Source organism: Oncorhynchus nerka, linkage group LG13 (genome assembly GCF_034236695.1).
Source record: "Oncorhynchus nerka isolate Pitt River linkage group LG13, Oner_Uvic_2.0, whole genome shotgun sequence".
Lineage (NCBI taxonomy): Eukaryota > Metazoa > Chordata > Actinopteri > Salmoniformes > Salmonidae > Oncorhynchus > Oncorhynchus nerka.
The window spans coordinates 37434944-37454114 of record NC_088408.1 but is presented as its reverse complement, the minus strand read 5'-3'; the positions used below and the strand labels follow the sequence as shown (position 1 = coordinate 37454114).

Genomic DNA, 19171 nt, shown 5'->3' with positions numbered 1-19171 from the left:
AAGTAGTACTTTAAAGTATTTTCACTTACAGTTGAAGTCGGAAGTTTACATATACCTTAGCCAAATACATTTAAACTCAGTTTTTCACAATTCCTGACATTTAATCCTAGTAAAAATGCCCTGTCTTTGGTCAGTTAGGATCACCACTTTATTTTAAGAATGGGAAATGTCAGAATAATAGTAAAGATAATTATTTATTTCAACACATTCCCATTGGGTCAGAAGTTTACATACACTCAATTAGTATTTGGTAGCATTGCCTTTAAATTGTTTAACTTGGGTCAAACATTTTGGGTAGCCTTCTAGAAGCTTCCCACAATAAGTTGGGTGAATTTTGGCCCATTCCTCCTGACAGAGCTAGAGAGTAGGCCTCCTTACTCGCACACGCTTTTTCAGTTCTGCCCACAAATTTTCTATAGGATTGAGGTCAGGGCTTTGTGATGGCCACTCCAATACCTTGACTTTGTTGTCCTTAAGCCATTTTGCCACAACTTTGGAAGTATGCTTGGGATCATTGTCCATTTGATAGACTCATTTGCAACCAAGCTTGAACATCCTGACTGATGTCTTGAGATGTTGCTACAATATATCCACATAATTTTCCTACCTCATGATGCCATCTATTTTGTGAAGTGCACGAGTCCCTCCTGCAACAAAGCACCCACACAACATGATGCTGCCACCCCCTTGATTCACGGTTAGGATGGTGTTCTTCGGCTTGCAAGCCTCCCCCTTTATCCTCCAAACATAACGATGTTCATTATGGCCAAACAGTTCTATTTTTGTTTCATCAGAACAGAGGACATTTCTCCAAAAAGTACGATCTTTGTCCCCATGTGCAGTTGCAAACCGTAGTCTGCCTTTTTTATGTTGGTTTTGGAGCAGTGGCTTCTTCCTTGCTGAGCGGCCTTTCAGGTTATGTCGATATAGGACTTGTTTTACTGTGGATATAGATACTTTTGTACCGGTTTCCTCCAGCATCTTCACAAGGTCCTTTGCTGTTGTTCTGGGATTGATTTGCACTTTTCGCACCAAAGTACGTTCATGTCTAGGAGACAGAACGCATCTCCTTCCTTAACGGTATGGCGGCTGCCTGGTCCCATGGCGTTTATACTTGCGTACTATTGTTTGTACAGATGAACGTGATACCTTCAGGCACTCACCAAAGATGAACCAGATTTGTGGAGGTCAACAATTCTTTTTCTGAGGTCTGGCCATTTTCTTTTGATTTTCCCATGATGTCAAGCAAAGAGGCACTGAGTTTGAAGGTAGGCCTTGAAATACCACCACAGGTACACCTCCAATTGACTCAAATTATGTCAATTAGCCCATCAGAAGCTTGTAAAGCCATTTCATAATTTTCAGTAATTTTCCAAGCTGTTTAAAGGCACAGTCAACTATGTGTATGTAAACGTCTGACCCACTGGAATTGTGATACAGTGAATTATAAGTGAAATAATCTGTCTGTAAACAATTGACGGAAAAATTACTTGTGTCATGCACAAAGTAGATGTCCTAACCAACTTGCCAAAACTATAGTTTGTTAACAACAAATGTGTGGAGTGGTATGTAAACTTTCGACTTCAACTTTAAGTCCTTTACACCACTGATGTTGGAATGTGTGTAGTGGATGTTGGGAGGTGTGTAGTGGATGTTGGGAGGTGTGTAGTGGATGTTGGGAGGTGTGTAGTGGATGTTGGGAGGTGTGTAGTGTTTGTTGGGTGCTGTGTAGTGTATGTTGGGAGATGTGCAGTGTATGTTGGGAGATGTGCAGTGTATGTTGGGAGATGTGCAGTGTATGTTGGGAGATGTGCAGTGTATGTTGGGAGATGTGCAGTGTATGTTGGGAGATGTGCAGTGTATGTTGGGAGGTGTGCAGTGGATGTTGGGAGGTGTGTAGTGGATGTTGGGAGGTGTGTAGTGGATGTTGGGAGGTATGTAGTGTATGTTGGGAGCTGTGTAGTGTATGTTGGGAGCTGTGTAGTGTATGTTGGGAGCTGTGTAGTGTATGTTGGGAGCTGTGTAGTGTATGTTGGGAGCTGTGTAATGTATGTTGGGAGCTGTGTAGTGGATGTTGGGAGGTGTGTAGTGTATCTTGGGAGCTGTGTAGTGTATGTTGGGAGCTGTGTAGTGTATGTTGGGAGGTGTGTAGTGTATCTTGGGAGCTGTGTAGTGTATGTTGGGTGCTGTGTAGTGTATGTTGGGAGCTGTGTAGTGTATGTTGAGATGTGCTCACAGATAGGCTCTGAGCAGATCCTCAGTAATTTGATCCCCTCTTCCCTCTCGTCCAGGACCTGCTGGAGGATAGCCTGGTACTCTCCCTCCCTCTCTAGCAACTGCTCCATTAGCCTGGACAGACACAGCAGGGAGAGAGGAGGGGAGGGGGAGACATAGGGTCATTCAATGAGTTAAAACGATACTACTAGACATGGCTACTGCAGCCACACCGATAGCCATGATGAAAATAAACATATTTTCTCTTCTGTGTTGGGACCTTTCTACATAACAGAATTCACATTGGTGAGGAAACAATGTGAAGCTACAGGCAATATCTGTTACAAATTCATCACAGATGTGGTGGTAATAGAAAAGGTTGTTGGAATAAATCTCTGCTTTTGTGTCTGACAGTTGTTGTCATGGTTATGACCGCACGGCGACCCACCTGCTGGTTTCCAGCTTCATCCTGCCTAGTTCTATGCTGACAGAGCGCTGGGCATTATTGGATTCGTGTGAAACGGTGGAACTGAGTGTGCTCACGCCGGAGGTGGCGACAGTGTCATCATGGGCAGTGTTGGGAGGGGCTCTGCTCTGGTGGGCGGCGGAATCCTCAGGCTCAACGTCATCGTCAACATTATCCTGGTCGGCCGGGTCACTCTCGGAGGCCAGGCTGAAGTGGGGCCTCAGCTCTGGGTAAGGACACGTGATGCATCATTACACTGTTACAGCAATAGCATGACAACTAGTACATATACAACAGCTAAACTGCACTTTGAAAGAGGAAACATGAAACAAAGACAGCAACATCACACGCCTCAGTAAAGATCAGTCTATGACTACAATAATCTTTCAAATGCAATTGTTATAATGGCATCTGACGAGTATATACAATATTCTTGTTAAATGCAAATCTCTGTTCTCCTTTTGATGTATGACTATTGGGATTCACCAGGAACACCAACTCTTGGAAGGACCTATCAAAAGCGTCTGTTGGAGACAGACAGGTAGAGTGGCAAATAAGGTGAGCCCCTTACTTCCTTATAACGAGCCACTTTCCCGCCCTATGGTCATTCTCACTTCTCTTCCTCGCGAAGAGCATTGCTAATTATTACTAGTTAATTATTACTAGTTATTAGCCGCAAGGCTTCTAACTAGCTAGCTTTAAATGCCATTTACACAAGCTACCTTTTGCTAGCCACCAGCAGCAAGGCTTCCATCTAGCTAACCCAAGCCTGCTTCTTGTTGTTCTTTCAACAGGCGTTGCTAGCAAACCTTGTTCCTCACAATGGCCACTGCTATCCCATCCCAGGAAGAGCCTAGCACTTGAACTCCCAGGTTTTTGCGCTTGCGGTTCCATGATTGTGAGGAAGGATTTACCATCCTCAATGCATCAATTGCTTGGGAAAGGAACATGCCCAAGAGGCGCTCGATAACTGAGTGTTGTGATCACTGCAAACTACTGACTAGGGCTGGTCAGAGGAGGCTTAAATGAGCATCTATTTCGATAGCCCCTCGGAGCCAACAGCGAAAGCTGAGGCACAGCTCCCCGTAAACTAGCCCAGTTGGGGCGAGGTCATGGATAGACTCGACTCCCTCACCTCACTGTCTGACGATGTAGTGTCAGGGGAAAGCGAGCTAGGGGGTGACGAGGATGACGATGGGATTTATCTCACAGTTATCCTCGAGATAGCTCAGGAGATGGGGGCTGACGATCCGGTTCGCCCGCCCTCTATGGCCCACAGGTCGGACGGCCTTGAGAGCAGTGAAGCCACCCCCTACTCCATTGGAGTTTGGTGGCCGTCTCTCGAGTGGTCGTCTCCCGTAGGGGCTCGGGGCCCGTCAAGGGACCTATGCGACTGGAAGAGACACCCATCTCATACAGCCACTGTAAAACAACTGCTACCCGCGGTACCAGCTTGCTTCAGGGAAGCTAAGAGTTTGTGGCACAAAACCCTCACTAGCAAGATTTTTGCTAGAAGTACTCCGAGCCTGGATATGCACAACATGTACTATATGGAGGAATCTGGATTTGTTAACCCTCCCAATGTGGAGCCGTCACTGGCTTACCACCTCAGCCCTTCGCGCCATGTTACTAATGACACCGACACCTCATTCCCTAGAAAGACACAGCGCTTTACTGCCTCCATTTTTCAGAAAACGTACTAGGCCTCGGCCCAAGCAATCGGAGCTCTCAATGTGACCTCTATTGTTGGTTTATCAGGTTGAGCTACTGAAAGAGATGGGGAAGAAACTGGAGCAGGACACCCATTGCCAGATGCTTTGGAGGACAGCTGTATGATTACAGACCTAAATCTCCGTGCCTCCCGTAGTGCCATTCAAGCTTGTGGTTATAGCATGAGCATAGCAGTAGTGGGTGAAAGGGCACTTTGGCTGAGCTAATCCAGTTTAACAGACAAAGTAAATGTGGACCTCCTGGATGTCCCAGTGACACCCGATGAGTTGTTCATGCGGCAGAAGTGTGACATGCTGCTCCGCAAACCCGGGCCCCGTGGTAGACCTTTGGTTCATACATCTCGTCCCAAAAATATTTTACATACAGCGGATTTTTAAGGGCTAAAGAGTTTGGTCTGCTTCGTGTTTACATTTTTGCCATTTAAAAAAATATTGTGATACTGGTATCGTCACAGCCCTAGAAAATAGGGTTATGCTGTATGCTTTTCCTCCTATGCTGCCTACCACCCCTTTTCCGTCTACACAGAGCAAGGAAATTGGGCCTCCACCTTGTTGTGTTTTTATTGGAGAAGTGCTATGACTAAACAGATAGTTCCTTCCTACACTCCATTTTCCATGGTCCTATGCTCATTGCAGGATTTTTTGGGAAGGAGAGAAGGTTTTGTCATTGTTAAGGTCCTCTAGCCGCTTTGTCGGTGTGCCAAGACCCCGACAGTAATCCATAACTGTTATGTTATTTCTAGGGGGGCACGTCACCCAGTCTCTAGTCTTTAGCTAGTCCTGGGACGTGTCTATTGTGCTTAAGATACTTTCACAGCAGCTACTAGCCGCTGAGAAGTGTGGAGATGTGACATTCCTCCATCTTTCACTTTACTACTGCCTTTAGCATCCCTAAACAGTGTTGGGAAGCTACATGAACTACATGGAGTTGAACTAGTAATTTAACTACATTTTGCAGTAGCTTGGTGGTAGTTGAACTAAATTCAAATCTAGCTACACTCTTTGGAGAAAAAAAAGGTGTTTTCGAAGTTTTAATGGTTCTTCGGCTGTTCCCATAGGAAGAAACTTTTTTGGTTCCAGGTAGAACCCTTTTGGGTTCCATGTAGAATCATTTTCACAGAGGGTTCTATATGGAACCCAAAATAGTTCTAACTGGAAACCAAAAAGGTTTTAACATGGAAACAAAAAGGGTTATCTTATGGGGATAGCCTGAAGAACCCTTTTGGAAGGCTTTTTTTCTAAGAGTGTAGTGTAACTCTACTCTTTGTGAAAATAAAATATGGCGGTAGGCAATAATTTCCTTTCAGATCTGCCTAATTCTCACTTGAAACATCGGTTTTGTGTTTATTAGGCTAAAATCCATATTCCTTTAACATATGACCCCAAAGCGATCTATTCATGCAGATATGTAGTATATGACATTTCAGATTTACTTATGATCATTTTTCACAAGGTAGTTTGTATGTAGTGAACTACTTCAAACTATATTTTCCTTAAGGGTAGCTTCAGCGAGGCTTAACTTCTTCCAGTGTGAAGTAACTGGGAGCTTGGTAAACTACATCTTCAGAGTAGCTTCCCCAACACTACCACTGTTTGCGCCCACAGTTTGCCCAGGGGTTTTTCATTTCGGACGTTGTGCATCTACTTGGATTGAACGAGAGCTCAAGGGTGTTATGCCCTTCTCTCATAGGGCCCTCTCCTACTGAGGAGTTTACCTTTTGGGCACTGTTTTTGGGACATATCAAATTAAACAGAGGAAGAGAAGCATGCTTGAGAATGACCAGAGGGCAGGAGAGTGGCTCCTTATAAGGAAGTGAGGGGCTCACCTCATTCGCCGCTACATGTCTGTTTCCAACAGACGCCCTTTTGTCTGTTTTTTTTTAACCCCTTTTCCCTCCCCAATTTCGTGGTATTGTTAGTAGTTACTGTCTTGTCTCATCGCTACAACTCCCGTACGGGCTCGGGAGAGACGAAGGTCGAGAGCCATGCGTCCTCCGAAACACAACCCAACCAAGCCGCACTGCTTCTTAACACAGCGCGCATCCAACCCGGAAGCCAGCCGCACCAATGTGCCGGAGGAAACGCCGTGCACCTAGCGACTTGGTCAGCGTGCACTGCGCCCGGCCCGCCACAGGAGTCGCTAGTGCACGATGAGACAAGGATATCCCTACCGGCCAAACCCTCCCTAACCCGGACGACGCTAGACCAATTGTGCGTTGCCGCATGGACCTCCCGGTCGTGGCCGGCTGCGATAGAGCCTGGGCTTTTGATTGGTCCTTCCGAGAGTTGTGATGCGTCTCACTCATATTTTCAGAGAACCGGAGTTACAAAATTAACCTTAAATTGTGATTAGATTGGGGCTCTGTTCAAAGTCACGTTTCTATCTTTAGTTAACAAACAGTGTCCTGGGCCCTTAGGTGCATAATTACTGATTTAAAACTCTGCAGCTGGAGTTACTGCTATTACCTGGCACCAGAATGGTGATGGCAGTTTGCACCGCTTTACGGATGATATTGTCCAGAGCGAACATCCAGTGGGGCTTGATGTTGTGGTTTCGTAGTACTTTGTTTACCTGGAGATGCAATGGCCACACACACACACACACACACACACACACACACACACACACACACACACACACACACACACACACACACACCATTAATAAACAGCTGACCCACACACATACTGCACCTATGCATCCTCTACATGGTCACATTAGTGGAAAGGACAACAGGCTTGACCCCAGAGGGTGTCTGTTTACATTGCGTGTGGTGGCTGCCTAGTAAGCGGAGATATCCCCCTATAATTAGCTTATGGAACAAGCATTTCCCAGAAAAAAGACAGACTGCTATTTATAAAAAGCCATGCATTCTGGAAAATCCAACTGAAAAACAAGTGTGCATCGTGCGTTGATAATAATCTGTTGCAGACCAGAGCTGGTTTCATAAGTATCCACTAAGGGGCATCAGAGCTCATTATTGACAGAGTTATGTAATAACTCTCGCATATCTTACAGCCTGCTACAGTGCTATTTGCATAATTGTATTTGTGATACAGGGCAGAATCAGCCCCTTTACACAATGTGTAATTAAGGGGACATATTTCCCTTTAATTACCCTTAAAGGTCAAAAGTGTTTCACAGTCAATAGTCTGATCTGTTTGTTCAAACAATGGCAGCATGGCGACATAATTCTGCTGTGAACGTTTCACAGAAACCCCCTTAAATCATACTTTAATGCCTCCAGAACCTTTGGTCTATACAAGGACTATTTTAATTCCAAGCCATTCACAGTGGATAAATAGACAATGGGATTTTTGAATCATCATAGGCCATTTATAATGCTTATAGAGAGACCTACTAATAGGTGAAGAAAGAGCACTTACTGCATCCTGGAACCCGAATAGCACCACCTGTAGTTGGCTGATGGCCGTGCTGTCAAAGTCTAGCTCCAGTTTGAGCTGGGAGAGGGTGTTGGCTATGATCTTCCTGTCCGCCATGCGCACAAAGTCCCCTAGACTGACCACCAGGGTGGAGATATGCTGATGTCTCAACTTGGTGTCGGATGTCTCAGAACCCTGCACGCACAGGGGAGAGGAGGATGACGAGAAGGGGTGATGAGAGGAGGGTGAAGGTAGAGAGAGGAGTGCAGATGATGAGATGTTTGTTTTACTCTGAGACAGCTTCTAACCTGTTCTCAGATCTGTTCGTGCTGTCTTGCCAACTCCTAGGGTCATTGTCATGCCGAGTGACACGCCAGGGGAAAAAACGAACTGGAACCAGGCCAAACCTTTCCCTGTCCACTACCAGACTAGATGCTAACTGACCTGTTTGAGAGCCTCCACGAGGTTGGCCACCACCTTGTCTCTGTCCTCAGTGAGAATGCGGTGCAGAGTGGCCCTTCTCTCGCTGTCCTTCCTCAGCATGAAGAACCCAGTGTCCTTCTCATCAGGAGATGGAGGAGCACTGTGGTCCTCAAAGTTCTCCACTGGGATACTGGTGGGGAACACAGGTTAGATTAGAGACCTCAGTGGCATTTGTTTTAGAACATATTTATATAGGAGAATAATAAAGTTCAAGTTGGTATACCAACGAAATGTTTACTTACAGGAAGGCACAATTTATAGTCCAATATTTACATGTGTTTTGGGGAAGGGAGGATTGGGGGGCAAGTGTTTAAAATGGTTCAGTATTTAGTAATAATAACAAGATTCTGGTAGCAGCAGTTGTGGTGTGTGTGGATGAGTGTATCAAATCAAATGTTATTTGTCACATGCGCCGAATACAACAGGTGTAGCAGACCTTACAGTGAAATACTTACAAGCCCTTAACCAACAATGCAGTTTTAAGAAAAATATGTGTTAAGTAAAAAATAGATAAGTAAAAAAATAAGAAATAAAAGTATGTCTGTGTCAGTGTGTTTGTGAGTGAGTGTGGAGAAAAAAACACAGGCTCAGTGAAATTGTTTTGACAACATATTTGTGAATTGATCATTGTCAATATTACAGGGCATTCTTTGGCAACCGGGGTATAAGCATGATCAAATCTGGAACTAATGTACTCCACGGATGTACAACATACCTCATTGTCCATTATGCCCAGATAATATACAGAGCATCTGTCTTTATCTCTTACTTACTATAGCAATATTTACAAGTTTCCTCCAGATTTGGGTTTTTCCAGCACTGCTTATTGTCAGATTGATTAAGAGGTGTGTTTTTGTGATATCAAATCCGAAATGAGTAAAGAGCCAAATTTAAAATGTTAGCTTCACTGTCCAAACACATACGGTATGGTGCTGACTGTGTGTTGTGTTACCTGAGGAACAGGGAGCGGGTTCCCTTGACGCCCCGATCGCTGTAACACTTGGTGCTGGGCTTGAAGATGAAGGGGTTGGTGTTGAGGTCATTCTCAGGGGAGACAGAGCCGTACTCACTGCTGCTGCTGGTGTCCTCCACCACCACAGGCACTGGCAGGGAGATGCTGCGCAGGTACTCTGGAGGGCACAGAGACGGGTGACGGCACAGTTACACAAAGAAAAGCAGAGCGAACAACTTGTTAAGGACACTACACGGAAATGATATTACAGTACTACTTCTGTGAGGGTGTCATTTCAGGGTAGGGTAGTCAACAGGATAATTGGGTTAGCCTCATGTCGTTGGGCTCAGACTCAGTGTACTCTAAAGAGGATGAAGCACAGACGCTCAGATAAACTCACCTGAACCTGCTGGTGTAAGAGCTGAGGAGAAAAACATATATATTTTTTAATTCAATGATAAGTATGGATTGTGCAGAAAAATAAACAGACAAAAAGTATCTAAAACAAAGTATCTAGAAGCAGTTGTCTATCTATTCAGATATATCTATATTCTACTAACTACTTCACTGAAGCGTTGTCCTAGCTACCTGTGAAGCTGCTCTTGCCCCTCTTCTTGCGGCTGGTGACGGTGAGGAACTCATCCGTGAGCAGGTGCAGGGCGGTGGCCCTCTGGTCGGGATCGGGCTCAAAGCAGCGGAGGATGAAGGCCTTGGCCTCCATGGACATGGAATCTGGGATCTCAGGGTGGATCTTAAACATGCCGACCTGTAGCCAAGATAAAAACGCAGCACAGTCATGCTTGAGTTAAGGGCCTAAGCTGCAGCCAAGTCACAGTACAGAACTAAGTAAAGTGACCTAGCCAAGTCATGCTAGATTTAAGGGCCTAACTTGCAGCTTTCGCCAAGATAAAACCCAGTCATGTTAGATCTATGGGGCCTAACCTGCAGCTACATCCAAGACAAAACCCAGTCATGTTAGATCTAAGGGGCCTAACCTGCAGCTACATCCAAGACAAAACCCAGTCATGTTAGATCTAAGGGCCTAACCTGCAGCTACATCCAAGACAAAACCCAGTCATGTTAGATCTAAGGGCCTAACCTGCAGCTACATCCAAGACAAAACCCAGTCATGCTAGATCTAAGGGCCTAACCTGCAGCTACAGCCAACACAAAACCCAGTCATGTTAGATCTAAGGGGCCTAACCCGCAGCTACAGCCAAGACAAAACCCAGTCATGTTAGATCTAAGGGCCTAACCTGCAGCTACATCCAAGACAAAACCCAGTCATGTTAGATCTAAGGGCCTAACCTAAGGGCCTGACTTTAGTTAATGGTGGGGAAACAGATCTCTTCTAACCCATAGCTCTGTGGCGCTGTAACACTATGCAGGTGTGCTCATACCATCACAGTATAGGAGGTCAACGCGACAGTGAAGGACGAATGCGTTAGCTCGTCTGATAAGAAGCACTCTAGAAATTCCCAACATTGATCTGGAATGTAGGCATGAGATTACCAGTGGAGACATTCCAAAAGAATATTCATGTGAGGATTGTTGCCAAACACTTTCTCACCTGAACAACAGTATAGATGAGAAATTACTCTAAATGGTAGTTTCTCATGTAAGCCATTGCGTAGAAAGATGACAGTGTTAGTGAAAGCATTATTAGCATTACAGATCTATACAATCAGGTACAGAAAAGTGGTTTATAAACACTGGAAAATGCAAGTTAAGACATGTGAACGCACAGCAATTTACTACTGTAATTCAATTAAAATGCATGGAAATGTCCATGCTTCTGGCCTGTATTCAACATGATCTCCATCACAGACCACCCAGTTGGATCATTAGCTTCAGTTTTTAATAGACTACATATGCCCAGACTTTGCCTTTGTGATATTGCTGATGAGGGCAACACTTAAAATTTCCACTTTAGATGAATACAAGTGGAAAAAGCTTGAGGGGGGCTCATTAATGGAACGGAAACTTTAAAACAACACACAAAGGATAGACAGTACTGCACACAAATTCTATCTGTAGGTACTATGTCTAACCTCACAGTTGAATAAGCATGTAATCCAATCACTTGCACAAATGTGCCTAGGGGCGCGTAAAGACAGCTATCTATTCCCGCATCTGACTTCACTACTGAGAGAAAAAGGTCAGCAAAACCATAAATCCCAATGAACAACAGAGGTCAATAAACTGAACATTAGTTGACCTCTGAACTCTGACCTTGAACATGGCGGCCTGTGGTTCCCCCAGCTCGTAGAAGGGTGGTTTCCCAGTGGCCATCTCAATGATGGTGCACCCAAGAGACCAGATGTCTGCAGGCTTGCCGTAGCCTCGAGGGCCTTTATCTATGATCTCAGGGGCCATGTACTGTAGAGTCCCTGCAAAACAACAACACATCAAACCGACTGTAAATTATACACATCATAGCTGCTAGTTACAAGTTGCATATGTAGAATTTGCATATAAGGGCTGATACAAGCAAATCAGATTTTAGGGAGGGTGAACTTGGGCTCGATAGTAACCATGGATGAAATAAGTCTAATTATAGCTTACTGTCAGAGGAGCTTTTATAGAGCTTTTAAAAGGTACGCTAAGTGCTATGGTGAAAATACACATTGGCGTACAATTTAAATAGGAGAAACTGACTGTACGGTAATGGTTTCAAGATGAAAAGGAGGTGTATTTCTATGCCCCAATCAACAGTCCACTGATCTTAACAAAGAGGCCAAGCTGTGCTACCATTGGCTGCCACAATGTCAACACTGCCATAACCCTGGAACCCTGACCTGACCATAAACTCTCACCAAACAGCACTCTGAATAGAAACGGCAGGCTATTCTTTTGCCGTGGGCCTATTTATTCAAGAGTGGACACGTCAGGGGGCTGGAACGTAACTATAAATAATTTGTAGACTGCAAATTGATCCAAAGAAGCCCAAACAGATATACTGGGGGGGGGGGCTCAGAAAAATTTGGGCACACAAAATAACTAGTTACTTTGGGACAAAACTTAAGTTATTATAAATAGTCAGTGAGATCACTACGTGGATTGAGGGTCCAGCTCATTTTCAAACATTCCGTTCCATCAAGGCATGTTTACAATGTAGGGAGGGGAAGCTTGGTGGTTCTAAACCCAATCAGGCAGAACAGACCAGTGGTTATAAACCCAGTAAGGGAGACCAGAACATTACAGTTGATGCCAGAAGTTTACACACACTTAGGTTGGAGTCATTAAAACTCATTTTTCAACCACTCCACAAATGTCTTGTTAACAAACTATAGTTTTGGCAAGTCAGTTAGGACATCTACGTTGTGCGACACAAGTCATTTTTCAAACAATTGTTTACATCACAATTCCAGTGGGTCAGAAGTTTACACTAAGTTGACTGTGCCTTCAAACAGCTTGGAAAATTCCAGAAAATTATGTCATGGCTTTAGAAGCTTCTGTTAGGCTAATTGACATCATTTGAGTCAATTGGCCGGTGTACCTGTGGATTTATGTCAAGGCCTACATTTAAACTAAGTGCCTCTTTGCTTGACATCATGGGAAAATCAAAAGAAATTAGCCAAGACCTCCACAAATCTGGTTCATCCTTGGGAGCAATTTCCAAATTTGCCTGAAAGTACTACGTTCATCTTTACAAACAATAGTACGCAAGTATAAACACCATGGGACCACGCAGCATCACACCTCTCAGGAAGGAGACGCGTTCTGTCTCCTAGAGATGAACGTACTTTGGTGCGAAAAGTGCAAATCAATCCCAGAACAACAGGAAAGGACCTTGTGAAGATGCTGGAGGAAACCGGTACAAAAGTATCTATATCCACAGTAAAACGAGTCCTATATCGACATAACCTGAAAGGCCGCTCAGCAAGGAAGAAGCCACTGCTCCAAAACCGCTACTAAAAAGCCAGACTACAGTTTGCAACTGCACACGGGGACAAATATCGTACTTTTTGGAGAAATGTCCTCTGTTCTGATGAAACAAAAATAGAACTGTTTGGCCATAATGACCATCGTTATGTTTGGAGGATAAAGGGGGAGGCTTGCAAGCCGAAGAGCATCATCCCAACCATGAAGCACGGGTGGTGACAGCATCATGTTGTGGGGGTGCTTTGCTGCAGGAGGGACTTGTGCACTTCAAAAAAATAAATGGCATCATGAGGAAGGAAAATGATGTGGATATATTGAAGCATCATCACAAGACATCAGTCAGGAAGTTCAAGCTTGGTCGCAAATGGGTCATCCAAATGGACAATGACCCCAAGCATACTTCTAAAGTTGTGGCAAAATGGCTTAAGGATAACAAAGTCAAGGTATTGGAGTGGCCATCACAAAGCCCTGACCTCAATCCTATAGAAAATTTGTGGGCAGAACTGAAACAGCGTGTGCGAGCAAGGAGGCCTACAAACCTGACTCAGTTACACCAGCTCTGTCAGGAGGAATGGGACAAAATTCACCCAACTTAATGTGGGAAGCTTGTGGAAGGCTACCTGATAAGTTTGACCCAAGTTAAACAATTTAAAACGACGCTACCAAATACTAATTGAGTGTATGTAAACTTCTGACCCACTGGGAATGTGATGAAAGAAATAAAAGCTGAAATAAATCATTCTCTCTACTATTATTCTGACATTTCACATTCTTAAAATAAAGTGGTGATCCTAATTGACCTAAGACAGGGAATTGTTTACTAGGATTAAATGTCAGGAATTGTGAAAAACTGAGATTAGAATGTATTTGGTTAAGGTGTACGTAAACCTCCGACTTCAACTGTACCAGCGGTTAGAAACCCAGTCAGGGAGACCAGAACATACCAGTGAAAGTCTCAGTGCAGGGGTTGATCCCAGCAAGCCGTTTAGAGGTGCCAAAGTCAGATATCTTCAGAACTCCACTATATGTGTTTATTAGCACATTGTCTCCCTGTGGATATAAAGAGAACAGATGGGATGAGAAAAGAGCTCCATTCCAAGTAAGATCTATTCCTTAACCTTAACCCAAATGACTATGATAACAGCCTGGTAATCTAAGGTATTTCCTAGAAGGCAATCAGCAACAGTTGTTACAGTGGGCCATATTCACCACCTCCAATCCAAAACAAGTTTATTAGCATTGACGTGAATGGCCGTTGAGGTGATTTTATGAGATACTATTGTTAAATGAGGCAGAATTTAGAGGCCTATCTTGTCCTGGGTGTAGGAGGAAGAGTATGCTAACCTAAATGACTTGCTCTATTATGGGATGGGAGTGGGCTCAGTGGGTTTTTATTATGACTGAGACAGAGTTATGTCACATTAACCTTCCTGTAGGATGATAAGGGGAAGTCTTTATGATAGTGCCAGGCGCCACTTACAAATCAAATCATTTATGTACCCCTGACATGAATGTGGCCTCCCTATTGGCCAGGCGAATACTATACAATGGCCAATCAAAGCCTTTGAAATAGAGCAGTGGTAGAGGAAAAAGCCAAGGCTCCACCTTGATGTCTCTGTGAGCGATCTGGTTGTCATGGAGATATTTGAGCCCCTCCAGGATCTGTCTGGTGTAGAAGCCGATGGTGGGTTCGTTATTCTTCAGAGGGCCCCATTTAGACCTCAGCAGGGCAGACAGGCTTCCTGGATACAAACCACAGGCCAAAGTACAATACATATTAATACGTTCTGCTTTACTATCAGCAGGACAGGAGTATATTCAGTCCATTACATAACTCAGATAACATACACTCACAGGATAGGTTTATTAGGTACACCACCCCGTTCACGAAAATGGTTAGCTCCTACAGTCAGGTGGTTGTGGCTTGCTACACAAAGCAGGCAGATGGGCATCAAGGCATTCAGTTACTGTTCGACTGAACGTTACAATGGGCAAAACGAGTGACCGAAGTGACTTTGAGCGTGGTATGGTCGACGGTACCAGGGTTGCCGGATCCAGTATCTCAGAAACGTCCGCCTTCCTGGGATTTTCACGCACGACGGTGTCTAAGGATTCCAGAAAATGGTGTGACATACAAAAAACATCCAGTCAGCGACAGTCTTGTGGGCGAAAACAGCTCGTTGATAAGAGAAGTCGAAGGAGAATGGCAAGAATCGTGCAAGCTAACAGGCAAGACCCAAAGAGACTAATGATGGTGCAGAACAACAGTGGTGTGCAGAATGGCATCTTGGAATGCACAACTTCTTCTCCAATGAGCTAAAAACAAGAACAAGTGGCTCTAGTAGGCACGCGGTCACCAACACTGGACAATTGAGGAATGGAAAAATATTGCCTGGCCGACTAATCCCGATTCCTGTTGCGTCATGCTGATGGCAGAGTCAGGATTTGGTGTAAGCAGCACGAGTCCATGGACCCGTCCTGCCTGGTGTCAACGGTACAGGCTGGTGGCGGGGGTGTACCGTCGTCCAATCTGCAGCAACTGCGGGATGCCATCGCGTCAGCATGGACCAACATCCCTGTGGAACGTTTCCAACTTGTAGAATCCATACCCTGAAGAATTCAGGCTGTTCAGGAAGCAAAGGGGGGTCTGACCCGGTACTAGATGAGTGTACCTAATAAAATGGCCAATGAGTGTATACGTGTTTGTATTTGCCCTCTTACCTCCGGGAACCTGCTCCATGAAGATCTTGATAAAACCATTCTCGCTGATGGAGCCCAAGTACTGCACAATGTTCTTGTGCTTCAGGTGTTTGTGAAGGGCAATTTCCTCGTGGAGGGGCTGAGAATACCTAGGACAGAATAGATGAAACATCCACTGTTACATCTAATAAGGAAAAAGGACAGGATGATGTCTTCTCTCTCTCTCTCGTTCAAAAAAAAAAAGAAAAAAAGACCAGAGCACTTTGAAACAGGAAATTGCACTGTTGCACTTAGTAGCTTGCAGTAACCTATCACGGAGAGAGATGTCAGAGGGACTCAGTCTCAGTCCAGTACACCATGGTCAGAGGACAAGGAACACAAGGACACACACCAGCTGGCTACATATGAAATGTCACTCTCCAGCAATCTTCTTCTAGAGATAAATGTTCAAACTGAACACCACCAATAATAAGACTAAATACATTCTCCCTCAATCACACGGTTGGCTATTCTAGTGAATCAGACACTTATTCAATGTCCCCCCCCCCCCCCCCCCCGAGAGGATACTTCAGAGTTGCTTCTAAGTGATTCAGAATAATTCTTGACACCTTTGAGTTTTCCCATGATAGCCCTCTAATGACTTGTGATGTGATGAGTGGAACAATGTATGGCAGAGGAATCATCTGGGTTGATTGAGCTCTGAAGGAGTCCCATAATAAAACAGGAATAGCTGGAACAATGAGCAGACCAGTGATGGAAGGCAGCGCAAGTACTTGGTACACTAGTTGCTAGGCGACTCTCTCCCCCCCCAATTCTTTTCATTGCCCAGTCACTCGATCAGGTGTACGGTATATATATAACACTTTGGTGTGCCAGAGAAAGGACACACAACAGGAACACAGAGCTAACACAGTCGACGACTTAAACGAGCGTGTTGGTGTCCCTTCGATCTGCCAATCAAATGATCACTCTCAGGAAACCCCCTTGGTTGTTGTGCTCTGAATAACCAATCACTCCCTTTAAATAACGACACAGGGACCTGTTGCAATTCAGCCTTCCATTAGCAAAGGGCCTCTTAAAAGACCGCAAAAATGTCATGGATGCTTATTATGTCAACTATAGTAGCCGGTGCAATGACAATACGCGTAAGGGGGAATAGTAGAAGCTGAGGATTTGTGCTAAGGTCTTTTTGGGGGAAAATGTCAACTTAACATGTTCACCTACCTGCTGTCTCTCTCCGGTATCTCCTTGATGGCCAGCCGCACCTGGTTGCTAAGGTCCCGGCCTGCGTACACCACTCCAAATGTGCCTTTTCCCAGAACCACCCTCTCCCCGAGCTCATCATACTCATAGTCGTACTGAGGAGGAAATTATTTTAAAGATGACATTTTGTTGCATGTTAACTTCAAGGGCCATAACGATAGAGTTACAACGGGGATATAGGGTCATCTTAGAGCAGGTGAGCCATAAGGTGAGAGTGGCGGCTGGGTATCAACTAAGCAAAGGGCAATGTGAGCTTTGCAAGGTGTGGCCTAGATCAAACAGGGCTCAAAAACAATTTGTGGCACCATGCTTGCAAGAAGTCTTTGGGTAATTATTCACAGACAATTATTTCCCCCCGCCTCACCACTGGGAGAACAGGTGACTAGAGGAACAGGTGCTTTTCCTACTCTACACTATTGGTTTCCATTGCAAAACATACAATGAACAGCATGACCCATGTCCACACTGTAGGAAGTTGCCTCTATCCATTTCCACACTGTTCATTGCCTCAATCTGGTTTGATATAGAATTTGGAAAACAATCGGAGAGACAATTGCTGCTGCCTACACCCTACACATTGTGGAAATCAGGTTAATCCTGTTGGAGACAACATACAATGAAAATATCCCTCTCTCCTCCCTCACCTCTAGGGCGTCAGCGTCACACTCCCCCTCTTCGGAGCCTTTCCATGTTTCTTCTGCGATGCTGTTGACCAGATCACAGAACCTGCAACACACAGATCACCCCAGATGACCTTTACCACACTTACAAATACGTCACAGGAGTAGTTGTGAAAGAACACTAAGCCCAGGCACCCTTTCATACACTCTCAGCGTGAAAACTCAATGGGAGAAAGCTCAAATCACACCAGCACTGACTCACTGAATCACACTGTGGAGCTAATAAGACTGGCTGGCTGTGCTTTGGTTCTTCTCCGTGTAAATCTCTACAGTACAGTCACTGCCTTGGACAGCGGCTCACATGCTGGTGAGATGGAGTGGTCACGGCACAGACAGAAGAGTGACAGACCTTTTGCAGTGCATCTCTGTGCAGAAATAGATCTGGAAGTCCTCAGAGTTGTTTAGCACGTACAGGAAGGCACTGCGCTCGTCAAACTTGGAAATGCTGAGGAAGAGGAGTTGACAGTTAGAGACGAGATGGGGGAATTCACATGACATAGGACACTGGCATAGACTGGATGTCTGAGCGTAGCCATCTGAGAAATCACTCCAGTTGTAGGTAACTACAGAAGCTTTTCATTTTCACCAGAGCTGTAAAAGTCTTTAACCACCAAACACTCTTCTTCATTCAAACACATAAAACAAGTAACAGTAACAGTAACTTGGACGGAATGAGCATAACTCAGAGCGTTCCTTCCCACACACACATACATCCTGTTGAGTCTCCACCAGTGTTCAGCGGAGTGAACAGGGATTCTAAGCCAGCTAACCGAGGCGAGGGCTGAGCAGAGTGGAGCAGAGCACAGAATGAGTGGTTGTATTCAGCCCACCATGGCACACTGTTGCATCAGAGGGAACTGCCATTGTCTCCTAGTCCACTGGAGGGGGAGTGGGCACCGAGTAAGATACGTTCCCTAGCAACATCTCACAGAGGCCCTCTAGAGTGGAAGATCATTCGGCCTGTCAGTCTGCCACTGAATTATTTTGTGGAGAGGGAGTCAGGGAGGGTGAAGGAGGGAGAGCCACGGAGGGACCGCCACAAAATAATTTGTTATGTTGGCGGCATATGGGAAAGAGGAGGAGAGTAGCGAGCAGTGACTTCACTGCCCATATATTACAATGAGTGTGTAGATCAGGACAGCTGTGAGATCACCAACCTGACACCCCGTACTGACATGGCGCTGAAGTTCCACTCATGGACCCCCCTGTTCTGTTAGAGAGATCAGAAAAACATGACCCTCAGAAAATATGACAAGGACTGACACCTGAAAATGTAACTCTGATGACCTGGCAAAATGTGTCAGTGCAGAGAAAGAGAGAGACATACTTAGTTTATGAGACTCTTTCCAGTGGAAGAAAAACCACAAAGCAAAGGCACGAGGCAGTTGTCACACACTCTTCCTGTGGTCAGTAA

The 19171-nt window shown here is 44.9% G+C and overlaps 1 protein-coding gene across 1 annotated transcript in view; it reads right to left on the bottom strand.

Annotated features, from left to right (window-relative positions):
• The window catches only part of LOC115139480 (mitogen-activated protein kinase kinase kinase 5-like), a 64683-nt gene that overhangs the window by 4914 nt on the left and 40598 nt on the right, over positions 1-19171 (bottom strand). Inside the window, exons 12-27 of the mRNA XM_029676941.2 lie at positions 18915-18967; positions 18107-18202; positions 17722-17803; positions 17039-17172; positions 15836-15963; positions 14720-14856; positions 14059-14164; positions 11462-11619; positions 9818-9995; positions 9630-9650; positions 9230-9407; positions 8239-8407; positions 7798-7989; positions 6877-6982; positions 2663-2906; positions 2237-2349 (exon numbers count right to left, since the gene is read on the bottom strand). Coding sequence (XP_029532801.1) covers positions 2237-2349; positions 2663-2906; positions 6877-6982; positions 7798-7989; positions 8239-8407; positions 9230-9407; positions 9630-9650; positions 9818-9995; positions 11462-11619; positions 14059-14164; positions 14720-14856; positions 15836-15963; positions 17039-17172; positions 17722-17803; positions 18107-18202; positions 18915-18967 — 2095 coding nt within the window. The remainder of the gene's footprint in view (positions 1-2236; positions 2350-2662; positions 2907-6876; positions 6983-7797; positions 7990-8238; positions 8408-9229; positions 9408-9629; positions 9651-9817; positions 9996-11461; positions 11620-14058; positions 14165-14719; positions 14857-15835; positions 15964-17038; positions 17173-17721; positions 17804-18106; positions 18203-18914; positions 18968-19171) is intronic.